At 36.2% G+C, this 14750-nt stretch overlaps 1 protein-coding gene across 3 annotated transcripts in view; it reads left to right on the forward strand.

Moving 5' to 3' along the window:
- The window catches only part of TXNDC11 (thioredoxin domain containing 11), a 36092-nt gene extending 24172 nt beyond the window's left edge, over window positions 1–11920 (forward strand). For all 3 annotated transcript variants that reach the window (XM_064520368.1, XM_026096366.2, XM_026096367.2), the window contains 4 exons: window positions 993–1138; window positions 2308–2417; window positions 3406–3486; window positions 10673–11920. In XM_064520368.1, coding sequence (XP_064376438.1) covers window positions 993–1138; window positions 2308–2417; window positions 3406–3486; window positions 10673–11300 — 965 coding nt within the window. In that variant the 3' untranslated portion in view covers window positions 11301–11920. The remainder of the gene's footprint in view (window positions 1–992; window positions 1139–2307; window positions 2418–3405; window positions 3487–10672) is intronic.
- The last annotated feature ends 2830 nt before the right edge of the window (window positions 11921–14750 follow it).

The raw sequence follows: 14750 nt of genomic DNA on the forward strand, positions 1-14750 counted from the left end.
TCTAGAAAGTACAAAACTTTAATTTGGCCTGATGTGAGAATTTGATGAATGCTGAATATTGAATATAAAATTAAATGTACTGCTATTTGCATTTCCAGAGATAAACTCAATAATCTGGTACGTATGTACAAAGGTACCAGTTTTACTTGGGCCTAGTTTTTGGACTGAGAATACCAGCATAAGAAGTTTCTGTTTGAACAAATAATTGTTTTCAGTATGTTTGGTATTACTTCATTTGTCCTGGTTGTTGAATCTTCTTATTTTGTAATACATAGAATAGTACTGCTCTGAATCTAAATTGAAAAGAATGATATAGTCCATATCTTGCCGCAATTTAGAGAATATGATCCTAGCTCGAAGTAGTGTAGGTGAAGGTAGTTGAGGGGCTTGAGGTTTGTTTTAAAGTTTTATCTCTGGTCAATTATTGTCAAATATCTTAATATTGAAGAGAAGGTTGAATGGAGGGGAAGGTGGTCACTGATAAACAAAAAGTGGCCAGTCATGTTGGCATGGACACAGTCTTTGAAGGTCTAAAGCAAAAGAAAATTATGGGGAAAGTACTTAAAAGAATAAATGCAATTAAGTGTGGAATTTACTGGAGCCTTCAAGATAAGGAGCAAATGCTTGGATGCAACACAGAAAGTCAAAGACAGGGTGAGGATCCTATTTATGACTTACCAAGTATGTGGTTAGATTAGGAGGTGAAGGAATTATTATTATAATACATTGAACAGGAATAGAAGCAAAGTGAAAAGTAGTAAGGCAAGTGAAGAGAAGACTGCAGCAGGCAAGTGAAATTTTGTATCGTTTCCACAGCAGTGGTAGTTACTCAAGAGTTGATAGGAGACTGTTAGAAATTAATTTATGATTTGAAACCAGGTTTGAATTTGTTGTTTTCGCTCTTAAATTCTTCTGATTTCCAGAATGGAAACTGCCGATATCATATATTTGTGAAACCTAAACAACTTTGTAATGTATCGATTTCATTTCAGAGAACTTCATAAAAAATTTCAGCGTTCTCTACAGTCCCTTGAAAAGGCATCTTGTTGATGACCCTTCAGTCCATTTTCATGCCCAACGCATAATCACTGAAGTGACTACTAATACCTTCCATGATACTGTGTTTTTGAATGAAAAGGTACAAGACTTTACTGAAAATCTTCCTTGCAAATCATTTTGGTGCTTTGGAGGAATGAGTTTCATTCTTTTTTACACTGATGTGCTTGTTCTTATTTGTAACACAAGAGTATTTGTCTATAAAAGCAATTCAAATAGGCTGATCTTGAGTGAATCTGTAAAAGGTGGTAGTAAAACAATTAAGGAGTTGGTGCAACTGATTCCCTGGCAAGTCTTTGCCACAGCTCAAGGTTTTGCTTATTTTCTTTCTTCCTGTGCGTTAGAAATACAGATTTAAAAAAAAGGAAAAGTGATGAAGAAGTGTCGTTTGCTTCCCCCCCACCCCTCCTTCCTCTCTTTCACCATAGCAGGAACATGTTGTAAATACGTAGGACTTCAGGTCAGTATTGAAGAACATTCTGATTTCTAGGCCCAAACCTCAAAGGAAATAAACATGCCACAACTTTTTTTCTTTTGTTTTTTATATTGTACAGTTTATTTTAAAAAGAAACTTTAAAAAAAGTTAAAAAGGTGATTGCAAAGTAGACATAATACAGACAAGATGAAAGGTTGTAAAATTAAAGTAATATTTGAAACCATAGGAGGGAAAAAAAAATCTCATGGTTAAAAGTTTTCTGATTGCATGCCATAAAATTCTTTTATATACGATGTCATCCTGAGGGGTAGTTAAATTACTGATTCTTTAAAGATGTGATAGAGTCAAGACCAATATCCATTGGCTGTGAGGACTCAGTGAACTCGGGCATATGCAGAAATTGGCTGCCAGCACCCCTGATGCCTGCTTTGCTAGCTATAGGAGAACAGCAGCCTTCTAGGGCTCATCATTGATTTTTTTTTTTCCATATCAAGTATGCAGTTGCTCAAATAGGAATGTAAGGCTGTAGAACAATCATGAGAAGTTTAAGAAAGTCTGGTGGTGCATTTTCATTAGAAGAGAACTAAATAATCTTCTTCACTTTGTCTTTTTCTTTGCGGAAGGAGAATTCCCTAAGAGCTTTCAGGAGGCAGAAGGCATCAGTAAATAGTTTATAAAGTTTATTAACATTATGATATAATTTCCTTTTGCTTTTAAAGAGTTCAAAATAATTTTGTTGTTGTGAAGGCTAGTCCTTCTTTAGTGCAGATTAACTGCCATAAGTAATCAAACTCTTCTCTGTTTTTATCTTCCAGAATGTTTTGCTGCTCTATTATGCACAATGGTGTGGATTCTGTGCTTCTCTTAATCACATCTTCATTCAGCTTGCTCGGCTTTTGCCTCCAGATAATTTCACTGTGGCAAGGTAAAAATAAATAAATTGTATATATACACCGTATTTTTGTCTCTCTAGAACCATTTGAGACCAACAGCCTAGAAAATAATTACTTTTTTCTCTCTGCAAATATGCAATACATGATGTGAATGTGATCTGTTTCATTTGTCTTTGAATGATTTTATGTATTCCTCTACATAAATTTGGTAGTTTTCAGACTCACTACAGTAATTTTGTAATTTAATTAAAACAGATTTTTATTCAATGCAATTACACATGCAGTTTCATACCTACTTTCAGAAAGTGAACCAATAAAGTGCAGATGAGAGCAGAGCATCAATTTCAGTGTAACTCTAACATTCTTATTCATATATTTGATTATACATCAATACTTGCAACCTCTGCTCTGATTGTATCTGTTTTGTTTCATTCTGACTGGAATCTGCCCAAGGGGACAGCAGGGCAGCACCATATATATGGAAAAAAAATAATTTTAAACCTGGAGCTTATTGCCTGTTTAAAATTGCAGCCTTAATCTCATAGATGTAATAGTACTCCAAATATACACCCATTCTGTCCTGATTTGGAGGTTCTCTCATTTGCTGCATTATTTTTATTGCAGTGTTACCTGTCATAACTTACATGTTACTGTGTTTTTCTATGATTACAAATAAAATTTTTTATTATTTGTATCTATTTTATTACTAAAAAGGCAAAGAAAAACTTAGAGAGAAAAACATAAAACAAGTAATTGAAGAGTTGTTACATTTACAACATGTTGCGTTCTTTTGTATGTAGAGCTTTAGCAAAAATTTTGCCTTGAAGAATGTGTCTGTCCTTGGAAGAAGCAGCAAAGTGATTTATTCCCAAAACAAAGGAAAATAATCGTGGAGTTGTACTGAGAAACAGATTAATGAATATGAATTTCCATCTTACCAATCCCCAAAGTGGTGTTTTAGAAGAAAATACAGTGTGTTCATCTGCCTGTTCTCTTTATCAGTGTGTTTTTTCTTAACAGAATTGATATCACTCGAAATGACCTTCCATGGGAATTTATGACAGACCGTCTGCCAACCATTTTATTTTTTCCTCATCAGAGGTAATGTAATTCTTTTCCCTATGGGTCTTTTACTTTCATTTTACCAAGCTACAAAAATTAATCTGGTTGTATACCTCAGTAAAGAAAAAATCCAAACAATAATTCATTTCCATGTATGCATTGTTACTTAATATGTTTAAAAAAAAAAAAAAAAAAAAAAAAAAAAGGATTGGCAATAGTATGCAGACAGGTCATTATTTAATTGTTTGCAAGTCGTTATTTATGAACAGCAGCATTACTAACCTTATTCTTTAGTTAATTTTCTTTTGGTTGTATTTAAAATAATTATTTTGGCATTGTCTGGACAAATGAGTGAGTGATTTCTGAAGGGGAAACTTACCTGTGTAACATCTTCCAGTTGGATAAACTGAGAGTGAGATCTTAAGAGACTAGTATGATGGATTCTTGCAGTAAAATGCAAGGATTTGCTTGTTGCGTTTCTAATTAAAAAACAAAAAAACAGACTGGGGGTAAGCAAACTAGCTCAAGCTTAATCTCTTTTAAGAGAACAAAATCTAACAATTCTAATATTTTGGAAGGTGAGCATGTTGATTGTTAAAAATTTTTACAATTAAAAAGAATATAAGTAGAGAATCTGAGAGCTAAAGAAGGGCTTACGCATCCTTTGGAAATAATAACTACAACAGTCTTAATCTGTGAAGTTTTTTTTTAATTTCTCCCTCACTCCTCTGTGGTATAACCTAATATATTTAGAGGGACTTTTCAGCATTCCTTCATCAAACTGAAGTTCTCTCAGGTTGTGTTTTTCTCACTGTATTGAAGTCAGGCTGCTTTTGGGGGGAATGTATGTATGCGTAGCTGTACCCGTATTTTGCACAGCAGGTTCTCTGCTGATGGAACACTTCTGTGCTTCATGCAGATTGGCAAAGAACTAGTTTAATGGGGCAGAAATCAGACTTTTGGCCTTTATAAGCTCTCTAAAGGAGATGCTAACACCTATAGCAAAATCCCTAATTTTACAGGTATTTTATAGAGTATAGAAATGGTACTACATACAGAGATAGCTCATACCTTGTGCTAATTCAAGATTGTTTCCTCTTGTGTATTCCATTTATGTCAGCTATTTCATGATGTTATGTAGAGAGAAGTTTTATATTAAAGGCAATTTAAATGTGTAAAATGTATGTAAATGTACATAAGAGGTGTTTTCCTTCCTGATAAAATCAGGATATAGAATCATTTTCTTTCTTTTTCCTGCTTTGTGATGTCATTAGTCTTGTTTGGTGACACTGTTTTGCCATCTGTAAAAGACTATGAAGCAAAAACAATAAAAAAGGAACATTTTGCCTGTTACTGTATGATCAAGTAGAAAGAGAATATGAGATGGAGTGAAAAAGGTAGTTGAAGAAGCACAAATATGAAGTATAGTAAGATATATTTAAAACATTGTCAAAATGTCAGAATCTTTTTATTGAGCTGTTCTACTGCAGTGTTTTTAAACAAAAGATTTATTTTAGACTGAATATGTCAAGTGATGTGCTAAAATGTTCAAGCGAAAGCCATACTTGAAAAAAAGGTTATTTCATCTAAGAACTTCCTGCGTAAGCTAACACCATGGTTATTGTATCTTAGTGTGTGGGTTTTTGGGGGGTCTTTTTTGTTCTTTTTTGTTTTTGTGGTTTTGGGTTTTTTTGTTTTTTCATTTTTTTTTTAGAATAAAACATTTCACAGGACACTTTAGCATAAATATATTTTTTTCAAAGTTCTAAATAATTTTTATTGAAATAGCACATATACTTTATCTGTTACTACTGTCCTTAATGCTATTGGCTAAATTTTTTGGCAATAATAAAAAATTACAGAGCATTGCTTTTATGAATAGTATACAATTACATCATAGGAATAATATGTGTATTGCCAAAGCATTTTGTTTTTCATTCTGACTCAGTAACAAGTCCTTGACCTTTCACAAGAGAAAAGTAACAGCAGATTTACTGGCACTCTAGAAGCATTGCGTGTTTCTTCAAAACAGAAAACAAATGAAGTTTTAGTAGCAGTTTAACACCTACATAGCAAAATACCTAAAGGAGATTAGCAATAAAACAAGACCCATGTGTTGTTGAAGAGAAACTATATGCAACACGCAAAAACAGTCAGTCTCTGATCATATCATTATCTGCATATACGGTAGTATGAGCTTTATAACTCCCAAGAGGTAAATAAGTAAAGTTGTACTAAAGTGCTGTCTGGTTATGATCCTAGTTTTTCTGGGTTTGGAAAGGTATGCATTTTCAGAAGTTCTACAAACTGTAGAACAGCCCCTCACTTTCCAGAATTTTTACTCTTTCCACTATATTCAGAAATAGTCAAGGATGTAGAAGTTCAGGGAAAAAATGTTTGCACTTGCTCATTTCAGAGTGAGCATATAGACAGACAGGTAAAAGTACTTCTAATTAAAATCAAAAGGAAAATCAAATCTAAATTTGTACTTAATGATGGAAGGGTTAACTTCATAACAGCAGACTAACAGTACATGAAAATATATGGAGGAGATTGCTTAGCAGATCTAGTGAGTATGTTTTAAAGAACACAGTACCAAAAATCAGCCTAAAACTTCAACTCTCAGAAATTCTGATAGCCATGACTTTTTTTCTGAAAGGCACTGAAGAGCATGGTTTTACAGCTTTAATTTAGTTTGCTGATAAGATTCTGGACTAAAAAGAACTTTATCAAAAGCTAGGCTGTGTCACTAACTATGAACAGGGTAAGTAGTGCAGAAGAACAAAGGTATGACAACATTGTTTCCACAGTACTTAAGTGCAACAGTGATAAACACTTATTCTGTGTCCAAAACCAAAAGATACACTACAAAAACATATAAAGACATCTTCTGTACTTTGTTGATAACTTATACTGTTCTTATTTTTTTCCACGGTGAAATATTTTTGTATATTGCCTGAACTTCAGGACACGTGGGTTAAATTATTTTCCTCCTATTATTACTATTATATCGTTCTTTCCTATTACTATTCTGACAAATTAGTTAACTACTAATTTCCTGCAGCATCATTTCCTGAACTTGTTGCTGAAAAAGTCTCAGGAGTATTACCCCTCAGACAAGAGAGGATTTATTTCTCTTCTTTTGTATTTCATGCTCTTCAGATTTTTCTTTTTGATCTCAAACAAGAGTCAGAATTACTTTCTGTTTTCCTCAGAATCATATATTCCGTTGAGAGTAAATTTATAGTCAACTTTTCTAGTAGCTTTCTTAAAGGAATAGCATGAAGCTAAAAACTGCCCTTATACGTCAGCAGAGGTTATGTTGAAGAATTTAGTCTGTTTGGATTTGGATTGTTTTGTATTTCTAGCTTTATTTGCAACAATTATTCCATGGTGACACTGAAATTCATTAGCACTGCTGTTAACATCATCTATTAAAAGGGTACAGCCCCAGTATCTATCTCAGGCTGAATACATTTTGGGAAAACTTCAACCAAAATGGTTTAGTTGTTTCTGAGGGGAAAAAAAAATCAAATGGTAAAATCTTTGAACAAGTGTTTCAGAAAATATAGTATACCTCCATAGTTTTGCAATACCTAGTCTTTATGATGAACATGGACTTCATACTGTACTCATGAAAATTCGTCCACATTTGACCAAGTTAAAGCCATTAAAATTTGAATTTGTAAATGTTCAACATAGATAGTTAAAATAAAAAAAATCCCCAGAGATTCAATATTTGAGAATGTTGGAGAGCCTCTTGGCTCCTGATGCTAAGCATGCAGTCAGTGCGTGTGTCAGCCACCAGAGCAAGTATGTTTGTTCTTCCTCAGTTAACTCAATCTTATGCTGTCTTACAGCTTTTAGAGAGGAAATTAAAAGAAGCAGTATAACAAATACCTGTGTCTTTATAATTTGAAATGAACATGCTGATTTCCACCCTTCTCCTTCAGGAACTTTCCATCATCTGCAAAGGTGTAGTTTGGGGTATTGGTACTTAACAGTGCTATCCAACACACAATTTTTAAACCTGTGTCTTAAGTTTTTGAATTGTAAATTCATATTTTAGGGTATGTACAGAAATATTTTCATTTATATCAGTTCTGAGTTGCTCTGTCTTCCAACTATTCATCTCCCCCACCATGTGCAATAAGCCCTGCAAATCAGCCTCAGCGATCAGGTTCCCCCTACCCATTGCTCCAGCTCAGCTCCAGTCCTTTCTCTGTTCCCTCCCTGAAAACCATTCCCTGGGTTAGCCGAGCACAGCTTGGCTAACTCCAGGATGAGTCCCTGTATACAGAAAGTCAGTGTGACCTATGTTCCTTGCTTACCAAAAGCTACAGGCTTCAATGCCAGGACCTCGCTTATCTGACAAGTTCTACAGATACAAATGGGTCTCAATTTTGCACATTTTGCAGCAATCAGAGAGGCTCTTACCTCTCATTTTGCAGTGCATTGTTCTGGCTGGCTGAGTGACTAGAGGCCATGGACTTCACTGGTTTAAAGATCAGTCATCACAGTTCGAATTGAGAAGAGCTACATGTGTTTCATGAGATGCTGCTGACCATTGAGACATAAGTAGCAGTAGTAAGCTGTTATCTTTTATGCTGTTAGGTCAGTGTAGAAGTAAGTCATAAGAACTAAGTGCAAGTCAGTGCAGTAGAGCTGAAGATCTACTAGCTCTAATCATATTAAGACCCAGTGGAATACCAGTGTGATGAAATTAGGAACTGACATTTTTGTGGCTACCACTAAAGAGTATTTTTCTAGTCAATAAGCCCCAACATTTTACTTAATTGGAAATGGAATCAAGTGACTTTTTCTCCCACTTTTGAACAAGGATGTAGTTTGCAGAACACTGCATGGATGCTCTCATGGCTGTATCTACAGTATACAGTGGAGCAAAGTGCCAGGTGCTGTGATTTCTTCTGGTCCAGAATTCATAGAGTGCTATGCTTAAGCTAATGAGTCTTGCAGAGAAGTAGGGTTTATGAGTTTCCGCATATCTCTGTGCCATTGGTGGTCTCACCTCTGTGAAGTCTGCAGAGCAATGCGCTATGCTGTATAGACATAACAGCTTGGGCCAGTTCTAACCGGAGTTTTTGGTTTACGGTTAACAGCACAGTGTGGAACATCCTCCTGTGATTCTCTCAGCAGGTCTGGCTTTGGGTCAGCAGTTGCTCATGCGCTCTAGGTGAGAGCACAAGTGTCATGTATAAACGTGTGGCTATTACAAGATGGTGTACTATATTTTAAACTTTTCTGAATTATTTTAAGGCATAGCTGAAATAGACAATTAAGACAATTTATGGAAATGAAGCTTCTTCTGATATTTGCCATCTTCCCAATTTTACCATACAGACCTGTGTTTTCCATTTCTTTTCATAGATACTCATTTTGCCTTGGTCTGTTTTATTAAGCAGCTCTAGACCTGTCTCTGGAGCAACTGACTCTTTAGTTTTAGTAACATTGTTTTTGTAATCTACTAATTGGTTTCACAAAAGTATCTTATCTCTAGACATTGTTTCTCTCTTGCACATCCTGTCCAGTCTGTTTTATATTTTACTGCATCTAGGTAATCAAGAAAACTAGTTTTTGACAGTATATGTAGTATTAGTATCTCTACTATAGTAGTCATACATTAATTTTGGATATAAAGGTGCTTTATATTAAGGCTTCCTGCACAGCCCAAGTGAGCTTCTTGTACATATGCCTTATGAGACCATTTCTGCAAATTATCTCTCTTCTTATGCTATTCCCCCCATCTTATACTCTTAATTCTTTTGTTTTGCTTTTTGTTTTAAATAGTACTTTAGCATTTTTGATGCATCCTGTGCTTTAGGTCAGTAAAGAATGGATGATGATGATATAGTAAAATACTACTGTTGTATAAGTAGTCAGTTTTCTGTTAATACAGACTATATTTTTGACCAAATCATGCCATGATTCATTAACTTTGGATGTTGCAATGAGCATCAGTTGAGAAACTGCTTATGGTAATTACAGGCATTGCATGGTTGATTGCTAGAAGTCTACATGGGAAGAAGAATCATCATGCTTACTCTTCCAAAATTTTGATAGACAGGAGCCTCATCTGGCCCAGGTTCTTGTATTATTGATAAAATGTGGTATTTCTCTTCTTCCTGAAGTGCAATAAATAGTTCCCAGTAAATGAAGTAAACAAATATAATGTGAACATTGCATGTTAATAAATTGGATTTCACACACAACATTTGAGGTAATTATATCCAATAGCTCAGAAAACTTCCTTTGTTCCAGCTGCAGAGTGTAAGCAATTTAGAAACATGATTTCACATATCTGGGGACATGTGTTGTCCATGGTGTGTGTTCTATAGAAACAGCAGTGGCACACTTGCTAAGGCCTTAAATGTTATACTTAAATCTTTCTTGCTTTAGAATAACTTTGGGGTTTTTTTCTTCAGACTTGTGTAATTTATCCATAAATTTATGTCCAGTATGGCCACACTGAATGCATACTGCACACTAGTAATCTGCTTACAAAATTGGCAAGCAAAGGAAAATACCTAAGCTTTGTTTGAGTTACCTTTTTGGATGACTCCCTAATCAGAGAAACAGTGAAGTGACTGTTAACTGTTTTAAAGGCAAATTCCTCTTCTCCAACCTTCAATACTTTTCTAATGGTGGAGCACATTAAGCTACTTGTTCTGGGATAACTTACAGTATAACTTCAAAATAATCTCTTTCCCAGATAGTTTTATACAGCTGGACTTAACTTTTCTTGACAATCTAGGTAGGGTGAGGAACACTTGTACTTTTCTTCAGCTTTTAACATTTGCCAATATTAATACACTCTGATCACCCCTGCCCAACAGTGATGTTACCATGTGCACTTTGAGGTTTAGTCATATAAAAACTTACAAAAAAATTCTAACTATAGGTTGAGTAGAATGTTTGTTAATTTGATAGAAAAATCTTATTATCAGACAAAAAAAAACCCCATCAACCCAGAGCAGAGATGCTTATGGCACCCAAACAAGCTGTAATACAGGTGGAACGGTTCATAAGGAGATAGTATGTGCAAAATATCTTCATTATATGAGTTTTAAGTTTCTCTTACCTCCTATGGTAGCCATTCTCTATAAAACCAAGATACTCAGTTTGAGTTAGACAGCAGATATTTAGATACAACTATCACTGTTTACAATTCTGAAAGTTACAATATTAACTTGATGTGTCTTTCTAGGAAGGAGCAGAGTGTGAAGTTCCCTGAAGACTTTCCTGTTAACCTTCCCAATCTTCTTAAGTTTATTTTACATTACTCAAGTCTCTCTTCATCAGACCCCTGTACCAAAGAATGCCTGCATAAAGAGTCAGTGTTACAGCAAGGACATATCTCCCACTTAAAGAGAGAAATTCAGAAGTTAAGATCAGAAATCAGTGCCCTACATCAGGCCCATGACAAGCTTGAAGAACAGCTTTCTGAAGCTAGAAGAGAGGAACAGAGACTGCAACAGCAAAAACACACACTGGAAAAGCAGCACAAGACCCTGCAACTCCACAGTGAGCAGTTACAGTCCACGTATGACCAGAAGAATCAAGAATTACTGGCAATGGCTGAAAAGCTTCAAGAATTAGCTGATGCATCAGAAAATCTCCTTAAGGAGAATACTTTGCTGAGAATCCTGGTAGCATCAAAGGAAGGAAAACTGCAGCTCAAAGATAGAACTGAAGAACCTGTTCAGTCAGAGCAAACATTTTCTAATGACGATGATGTATCAGTTTCAACAGCTGCCACCACATTAAGGGAAAAAAGAATTGATAACATTGATACCATTGAGACAGAGCACAGTAGTGAAAACAGGACAGGATGATTGCTTACAAAGTTAAATGACACAGTATTGGGAAGGTATTTATGCAAATTTTATTGAAATTCATTGTAAATAAAGACTTTTCTCCCAAATGATCTAGAAAAAGAAAGTCAAATGAAATATTTTTGTATAACTTGAACAACTTACTAGATACCCACATCTAAATAGAGGCGGCATATGGAAAACACTTTCTGCACTTTACTATTGCACTAACTTGCAAACACCTATCCATTTAACTTAAAGTTGTTTTTTTTTTTTTTTAAAGAAGGAGCAGCACTGTGAAGCACCTCTTATTAAGGACCAGTCATTTTTCACTGGCTTCCTCTTACAGCTGCTAGAGGAAATGTTAATTTAGGACCTTTGATTTATATTTTTCTGGTAATGTACAAAATTTGCCCACCACACTCTGCATTTTTCGTTTGCAGAATTAAAATGGAGATGTTCCATCTGTGTAATTAGTAAACTTCAATGGACAAAATCATCTTGCTACAACTCTTACTGCAGAATTTCAGTACTTTGTATCACTTTTGTACACCATTTATATCTGTCTTCAAATCTTCAAGAGTCATGTGTGAACTGTTCTCTACTGAAACAAAACTAAAGAAAGATAATATCTTACTGAATTATTCCTTTTCTCCTTGGTTTTAGGAGTTCTAGAATGCAGTAGTCTAAGTGGATGGGGCCTGGCCATACAGGCAGGTCACATGAGAACTGCATCTTTTTATAAGCATGTGACAGGGCAAGGACAGCCATCTGTCAGCTATATCCCATACTATACTGAGAGGCAACTGGGAGCTTTTTGCTTACTACCAGTATTAGTTTTGCTTCAAATTATAGTCTCCAATTAAAAAAAAGTCAAATACAGCACTAAGAATGCCAGTCAACATTTTACTTCAGAGAAAAGGGACAAGACTACTGACTAGGCCATGATTCTCCTTCTTACAAAGGTATGTAGCTCTCAGGTAAATTCACTAGGAGGTTGCTTAGTTAGTCCATACATACAGGAAGCGGTAATCTAATGCTTCCTACAGAGTTGAGGAAGTTTGACTTGAGCATTATTTGTAACTTATCTCAGAAGAAAAAGAGCCTAGGTAAGTCTGTTTGCTAGGCAGTAAAGTGTTTGAAGCTTTACATCAGGCACAAAAAAGCTAAGTGTATGTCACAGCAGAAGACAGTTCTGTGGCCAGTGCTGAGCTAGCCAAGCCTCAAAGCAGTCCTGCCTACCCTAAGGGTTCTGGATCACATAAGCTGCCTTTGGCCCCTCAGTGTTGTCCCTCTCCTCCCTCCCCCCAAGCAAATATATAGGCTCTAGAATTGCTTATTTAACAAATCTTTCTACAGTGTCCATAGCTTAGTCTCAGTACAGAGCAGGAAATAAAAGGTGTTCTTATTTGAAAGTATTTCCCCAGTGCTAGCTAAAAAAAACCCCAAACTGCCCAGAGACCTCCCTTCCCCATATCAGCATTAGTTTTCTCAGGAAAGACTTTAAACTTATCTTGTAGTAGGATAGTTAAACCAAGAGAGTTATCTACAAGATACATTAACTGTATAATATAGTTTCGAGTTTGTCTTTAGACTAAAGTGGTTTGTTTGTTTTTAAACAACAGGCTGTTAACATCTTGTTTACATACACCCTGCTAGGTACACAAACAGGGGTTTAGGAAAACTTCTTAGTTGCTTTTATCCCACATTTAATAAGTAACCACTTCTGCAGTTTTAACATGCAGACATACAGAAGGGAAAAAGCCTGCTCTACTGCCATTTAAAACTCCTGGAACCTTCTGGACTGTCCCTGAGGGTTACATATCCATCATTAGTTGCCAGGTTGGAATCCATGAAAACGGCAGTTTCCTTGCAGTAGCTACATGATTGGAGAACTCACAGTTCTAGCAGCCAAAAAGCTTGACCTACCTAGCTGCAACGAAAGGAAACCATTTTCTTTCTTGTAGCCCCTATGCTTCCTTCCTCAAGATGTAACTGACAGGTTATACCTGCCTTTCAAAGAAAGTATTTTGAATTAGTCCAATAAACTTAGAAGTCAGCAAGACTTCTGGCTTTATGGCTTTGCACTCAAAAGTTAATAGCAGAAGCAAGCTTTAACTGCAGATTTGGTTCTGATGGTCTGGAATCCCATCCAGAGTCATGACTCTGGAGTCCCCTTGTGTTGTGGGCAGCTGCATCATACTAGTCCCATATGCTGTGGAGCACAAAGCAAAAGCTCCTGGCAGCCTATTTACAGTTCACAGTTGTAAAGTAGTTCACATTACAGTAGTAGTTCCATCAAAATAGGCTCAGTTAACATTCAAGTAAGAAAAATGCTGTTAGTCTCTTCACACCAATATATCCCTGTGTCCATTGCCGGCAATGGACTTCATGCCAGGTGAGTCAGCTCCTGTCATAGATGCAACAGGATATACAGTTGATGCAAAGTGCAACTTCTCAGTGCATGCAGTTGCAAACAAAGCTTACTTAAGCCTCATCAGGGTGTCTTCCGATGAGCAGTGTGCATGTGACCAAGTTCTTCACAGTATAGGAGACTCTTCTGCTGGTTACACACATCATAAGCATAGTCTATGTACATGTGTTGCTCCAAGTTAGCTATGCACTTCTGCGCCATTTGGAGTTAGCTTAGCTTTCCTCTCCACACAAGGTCCTTTAGCAGAGTACTGCACCAGAAGAAAGGGCTCTTTGGTTTCTCCTTCCCCCACAATGCTTTCCTCATCTTCAGACTGGCTGATCCTCTGCAGACGCAGGTAACACCAGCAGCCCAGTATCAAGGCACCAAGAGCCGCGATAGCGATCAGGATAACAATAACAGTCACCACTCCGGTGGTGGGGCTGTGATCTGTAATAGACATGGTCACTATCTCGGATTGTCAGACCTCTTAAAGATTCTTCTGTCCTCTCTACTGGTCTTGCTTCATCTTCTAGCTCCTGCAGTGGAAGAAACAGACACTTAATGAAGTTAGAGTTTTACCATATTCGGCAACATTAACGTTCATGGTTGATGTCCATCATAAGGGCACATAGCCCTCTTTCATTTAGTACTTCAAGCTTCTTATATTCCTACATTTCTTGCTCATTTTGTTTTAAACTAGTTATTCACCCAGCCTTTGCATATTCAAGTTCTACACTTGTTTTTAATCCTACACTCTTGACTTGCTCATCAAGACAGCACACAATCAACCTGCTAAAAGGTAAGAGTATAAGATAAGATACACAGTAGAAAGGCAGTCCCTAATGGAGCTATAGCCACAGCTCAAGCTAAGCAAAGTTTTAGTATCACAGAAGTCACTAAGCACACTTCAGCCAGCTGAATACTCACACCAAGGGCATCCCTAGCTTTGCACAGAAGAGAATCTTCTGCCAATAATGGAAGTCGAGTGGAGAGTTTTAAGTCTATTTAATACAAATACTTAGTCATACATGAGCTCTCAAATCTATAAAAGGGTA

This window comes from Dromaius novaehollandiae, chromosome 14 (assembly GCF_036370855.1).
Source record: "Dromaius novaehollandiae isolate bDroNov1 chromosome 14, bDroNov1.hap1, whole genome shotgun sequence".
Taxonomy (NCBI): Eukaryota; Metazoa; Chordata; class Aves; order Casuariiformes; family Dromaiidae; genus Dromaius; species Dromaius novaehollandiae.